General features: G+C 34.7%; 1 protein-coding gene across 1 annotated transcript; it reads right to left on the bottom strand.

Annotated features, from left to right (window-relative positions):
- Positions 1-1296: 1296 nt before the first annotated feature.
- On the bottom strand, positions 1297-4566 carry gtf3c6 (general transcription factor IIIC, polypeptide 6, alpha). The gene is made up of 6 exons (XM_066705191.1): positions 4439-4566; positions 3873-3953; positions 3410-3473; positions 3085-3129; positions 2524-2634; positions 1297-2209 (listed from the first exon to the last, which is right to left on the bottom strand). The coding sequence occupies exons 1-6, from the start codon at positions 4460-4462 to the stop codon at positions 1932-1934; spliced, it is 603 nt and encodes a 200-aa protein (XP_066561288.1). The 5' UTR covers positions 4463-4566; the 3' UTR covers positions 1297-1931.
- Positions 4567-6606: the final 2040 nt, after the last annotated feature.

Below are 6606 nucleotides of genomic sequence, written 5' to 3' on the forward strand. Positions count from 1 at the left end.
AAACCAAGTCAACCATCAGAGTTCACAGAGTAAAAACATTATGGAGGTTCATCCAGAACTGCTTGAACATAGTATGCAGAAAACAGTTACTTATATCTTATTAAGTATTTCATGATTTGCTTTAGAATTATATTATTGATCATGTTACATCTATGTTGATACATGTGAACTACCTGCCTATTGTTATTAGAGTACCAAACCAGGGTGTTCCCATGACATAAGTGGTAAAGTAGGTAAAAGGTCAGACTCCCGTAATGAATTTGGTGTGTATGAAAAGGTAGGGATATTCTTTTGTGAGATAAATCATGGAAAAGTGAAAAATGTTATACATACGATACTAGTCCTCAACTCCAACAGTCAAGAAAATTACATGCTAACAGGCTGCAACTGAGCAACATATTAATTCAGAATGGGGACTTTCCATTTAGGAGTGGCTGGACTACCATAAAAAACATTTGATAGCTAAAAAACCTGCATAATACCCCAACCCCTCCCAAGAAACATAAATATGTTCATATTGTGAGCTATGTCCTTTATTATTGTATCCATTTAATATGGATTTTGATATTGAAATCAAATCTGCTTGAATCCATTGGGTTTTTGTACGCCGTCAAGTAGGCGAAAGGATGGTTCCGCAGTGTGACACCAACTGTGAAACATGGAGGAGGTGATGGTCTGGGGCTCTTTTGCTGGATCCAGAGTCGGCAACTTGCACAGAGTGAGTGGCACCCTGAACCAAAACGGCTACCACAGCATTTAGCAGCACCATGCAATACCCTCTGGTATACGCCTAGTTGGTCAGGGCTTCATCCTACAGCAAGAAAATGACCCAAAACATGCGATGAACTGGACAGAAGGGTGAAAGAAAAAGCAACCTACAAGTGCAACACAGTTGTGGGAACTTCTGCAACAGTGTTGGGAAGAACTTTCCGAATAATATTTGATTCACATTGTAGAAAGAATACATTGAGATATTAAACTGTGTACATTTAAATAAAAACTGGAAAAATTGAGGTGTTCTAAAACTTGTGACAGGTAGTATATATATACACACACAAACACAAATAAGAAATTCTGCCCAATCAATTGAACAGCATGATGGATTATATTGTTGGATTAACATTGATCTACATTTATTAATTTTTGTATTTATTTATTCATTTATTTTAAGAAGACCAACCCAAAACTTTTAAAAATGTCCCATACATTTGAGGCATTAATTTTCTTACTGATCTCAAGATCCTGACTATGAGCTGCAAATCAAATCTCTAAAGATTATTTCCCCATTCCACTCTGGACTCTGCAGCTGTAATCTTTATTTTATGAAAAGACACAAAATGGCAATATAACGGACACAGTAGAACTGCACTGAACCGACTTCCACTTTTTGGATACTTTCCAAGTTGGAACTGGCTGGAGTTAGTTGGATTTCAATGTTGATTAAATAAACTGCTCTTGGTAACATGTGCGCTGCTCGACTCAGTATTGTATGCACAATCAACCACACACTTAATCTTTCTACACAATGTTAATGTGGCTAATCTCCCTAATGGGAAATGAAGTTGCACAATCCTGTAATTGGACACGTGAAATACTAATGGCCTCATTAAAATGTATTTTCTTCTTATGCCTATTCTCAAGACTTTCAGCCCCTGTATTGCAACTGAACACTACAGACAACAGAATAAAACTACAGAGGACATAACTATAGGGTGATATAACAAATATAAATAGAGCTGGTACTGTTCCCACAAAGCAATGCTACCCAACAGTGCATGCTGTGCAACCATAATTTTACGGCTAACTATTAAATTACTTGCAAATTTTGTAACTTTTACAATGTATCCATTTAATTACTTTGACCCCCTTTCCATGTTCTAATTTTGTTTAAAGAATTAAACACTCCTTTTTTCTAATCTTTATGCTCATGTTTAACTCTGGTCAGATGTTTCTGCGTCCTCTTCAGTCAGTCTGGAAGTGGAGGTGCCATGTCCAGACGCTGTGCTCCCCAACTGACTGAGATCCATATTCTCAGAGTCAGTGACTTCAGCTTCAGAGCCTGAACTGCGATTTCGGATTTCGGAGGGATCAGTATTACTTGTTTTACACTTTTCTCCCATCACATCTTTTGGTTTAGAAAGAAAACTGCAGATCATTTTCGGTCGGCCTGAGAATTCCCCGTCGGTTAACTGCAACACTTCTATGCCTCCTGCGTTTAAAGAAAATAAAAAAGCATTCAAAGCAATTTGTATGGAACTGGGTAACAGTGCAATTAATGTAGTATTTGGATGATGTTTTCTGGTTTGGGTACAGAAAAACACTAACTTAAAATAAGATAGAGGCTGCAAGAGGTTGTCTTGATGAATCAACACATAGGGAAGACATTAAGGAAAACTGATTCAACCTGGCTAGAAAGGAGAGGAAATAATAAACAAATAAAAATAGATAATAGATTATATTTTTTCTTAACTGTGAGGTGTTTTTGTTGCTGAAACCCACATCACAGAGACATTTGACACCAACCTGTGCTGTCCTCTCCTTCTTTCTTCTCAGACAGGAAAGTTCTTTGCATCATGAGTTTCTTCACTGTGTGGCATTTGTATTTTAGATGGGGTTTAGCTTCTGGATCAGAATCTACAACATTCGAATATTGATAGAGGCCAGTTTTTATTATTTTCACAAATAAGTAACCTAATGCCATCACAACCATTCCCCCAATAACCAGCTCAGTTTGAGGCTCCTTTTTTATTTAAAGATATTCCAAAATGAGAATTAACAACAAACAAAAAACATTGACAAGAATCTCAATTGACCCTAATTTATAACTTTCTCTCTTATAATAACCGATCTATTCAGATACTCTCAAACTGTGCATTTTCACAATTAAATGTATTAATTGATAAACCTACATATACTATATTATTTAAATGCAATAGATGTACTACAGAGCTAATGGTCAAACAGTAGTTCCTTCAAATAATATCTAAACATTTTTCCTTTAAACATTACGTTGCTCTGGCTCCACAGATATAAGGCACACCAGATAATCATTTCCCTCTGTACCTATTTGTAAACACAACTCACCATTGCCAGCTGTTTCTTCAAATATTACACATGTGCCTAGGACATCTGTTAAAAAAATGCATTTGTTTAATTAATACCAGTTTAAAAAAATGCAGTTGGGCCTTTAATTTTCAAAACAATAGTATCTGGGGAAATGAACCTGCCCATAAAAGAGAGAAAACAGGCATTTCAACAAGTACAAAACAGCAAGGCTACGTTTATTGTGAAGTTACACATACGCATAAACGTCATCCTACTGACCCCTGCTGGAAATCTGAAAAAAGGCACGGATAAAGAAAGTACAACACAAATAAAACAAGACGGTCAAACAAGTGTAAAGAAATACCTTCATACTCCCCTGCAAACACATATCTTCCAACTTGCATTACAGGCTGCTCGGTGTCTATGCCCTTAAATCGCAGAAAATAAATGATATACACAAACATACTTTAACATTTCAACTGATCAATTGACTTTTATATTTATTCATAAATTATATACATTTAAAGGAAATGGTTTATTTCACAGTATGGCGTTTTCCAGGTAGGAACTTAATTTCTTTAAATGTATTTGGTCATTTGGTGGAACTTTATTATTGTCATGGCAATTGCTAAAAACCACGGTCATATTTAAGCATTCATTAATCTTAATTGTGAATTGCGTTGACAATTGTGTATGACATGATAAAACCAAAAACGATGGTTATATATATATATATATATATATATATATATATATATATATATATAATCAAAACAACGATACACGCAGTATAGAGATGCCCTGATAAGGATGAATGTGACACTTACCACTATTTTGCATTTTTCCTTGCATTTGGTTAAAAAGTCTGAATTAATAATTCCTGAGAGTTCAACAACAACAAGTTGTTCCTAAAATATAAAAAACGAAGAGGAAAAAAAACACATTATTGATGAATGGAAACAATCCCAAATATGTGTTCTTCATATTCACATTTAATCATTTTCTGAGCCTCCCGAAAAAAGTAGAAACGTGATAACAGTGAAATATGTTTTAATTCTGGCCAATTAAACCAAAGTACAAATTTGCTATTGAATGCAATTAAATGCCCTACAGATATTTGAACCACGTATTGTTTCCAATAAGTCTTTTAACAATTCAGGGTTTAATACACACAAGAAATGTCGGAGGGAAAAACATTCACGTAATTGTATGTTTATACAATTCATTAGTGCAGTGGCAGGTGAGGTGTTGCTGATGATAGTTTACAAAACTGATGATCCATGGCTTTACAACACGATCAAAGGTTTCGTTCAAACTCGTCCTAAAAGTGATTGGACTTAATAGCTTATTTATGCCCATGATCTAATGAGATGACAAATAAAACCGATCCAACCTCTTCCTCCCATTCGTCATCCATAGCTGTACTTTTTTAAGTTTTAAAACAAGATAACGTTGTTGTCAGTCATAGATTATGGGAGCCGCCATCTTGTCCCAGGAACACATAATCAATAGCCGAGCTTGTTTGTGCGCGTCAGTGGGAGTGGCGAAGATTTGTTTGAATGATTTCCGGCTCGATATGTTTTGCCTGGTTTTATTTTTTTATTTTATTTTGCAATCCTTGGTTTGTAGTTTAAATGCCTCATCAATAATAATAAAAATAGCGGTAGTTTTGCATGCTTCTATGTCTTCCACTAAACTGTACAAAAAAAGCGTGTTTCTAGACATTTAAATATATTGATGTATTCAATCAAATTGATGTTATGGTAGGGCTATGAAACTACTCTTTTTGATGCTCACAACCTTAACATATTTAAATAAATGGACACGTAAATACTTGATAAAAAATAAATAGTTGCAGTCACTGTATGAACCTGCAGATGGCAGCAATAAACTAATATCTGAACTGTCAATATGTTAAGTGTAAACTATTAATAATTACAATTTTATGATTTCCTTTTCCTTTTCAATTTAACTGCCTTTAAGTATCTTAATATATATATATATATATATATATATATATATATATATATATATATATAAATATAGATATATATATATCACAAAGCATGGTCCTTGTGCCAAAAACATAACAACAATGTTACAATACACTTTATAGAAAAACATTGTATTTAACACAATATATGTAGCTGGGTCTAAACAAAACGAATCATAGTTGTTTAGAAAAGACTAGACTATCTTTAAACAATGCTGTGTAAAGGAGTGCTGGTGGTGGTAGCATTTAATTTCTACTTTTGGCAGTTCAAGACAGGAAATAAAGAGGAGAAAGACAGGGGAGAATACATTTTATCGAGAAGCCATCACTTACAAGCCAATTTCAGATATATACTATACTACAGTTGTAGTTGAAAATATTCACACAGTTCATTTGTCTAGGCTGAATCATTTGTTCAACACATTTTGAAAATATATAATTAATCAGATGTAGACTATATAGCTGCATGAAGAATATTTATAAAAAGTAATAATTCCTAATACACAGATTACTTCTTTAAAACTATCAAACATCTGTCTATGTACAGTGAATTAATACAAAAATAATTCAGACATATTATATATTCAGAATTACTTTGAAAAGCACACTATACATTTATTTCAATTATATTTACTGTATTTCCTATGCTTGTAGTATGCAGTATGGTTAGTACACAGCACAATTTAAACAATAAGGCATGATATTGGAAAATACAGTTCTGCTAATGATGCCTCCCTGAAACAGCATCAAAGACCCAATACACAATCCATTTTCTGCTTTGGATGAAACCTACAATGTACCTAAATTGAATGTGCTTTTTAGTTTTTTTGTATTCTACAGGATCATCATCTGACAGCAGATTTGTTTGGTTAAAGTGAAAGGAGTGCTGATTTACTATAAACACTGCTCTATGATCAAAATACTCAGACAGACAAAAATGTAAACAAACACCTAACTCCTTCTTGAGTCTAATATACTGTATACCTGAACACAGATCACTCTCTGCACACGCAACTAGTAAAACGTGATACACAGCTAACCATCCCAATCAGAATCCTAATCCATAGTCGATGATAATAATAAAGCAATTCTTTATCTTCTCATTCACTTACTCATTCACCCACCCACCCACTCACTCATTCACTCAATGCTCCCTGGCTCTCCTCCTGCCTCTCCACATCAGAAAGCATCAGGGGGTGCCAGGCACGGAAGGAACAGCAGGTCATGTGCTTCGCCGTTAATTCACCACCCCCGGGGTCTGGCCCTACAGCTCATCTCGGGGACCATCAATACACACATAGCCTTTTGTTTTCTTTCATTCAAGTAGGAGCACCAAGCAAAATACTAGACATAGAACATTAGCGGAAATCCGTTGATTATGCTTGATCTCGTTTAAAACCATAAGGCATGTTCCACACGCTTGAATCCATATCACATTGGTAGGTTACAACATAGGGGTTTGGGTAAGGCCGAAACACCTAGTAAACTTGTGTTTGCAAGGATGCATGACATAACGCTATTGATATTAAACAAACAAACAAACAAACAGAAACACTTAAATTATGGAA

Source organism: Amia ocellicauda, chromosome 5 (genome assembly GCF_036373705.1).
Source record: "Amia ocellicauda isolate fAmiCal2 chromosome 5, fAmiCal2.hap1, whole genome shotgun sequence".
NCBI classification, from domain to species: domain Eukaryota; kingdom Metazoa; phylum Chordata; class Actinopteri; order Amiiformes; family Amiidae; genus Amia; species Amia ocellicauda.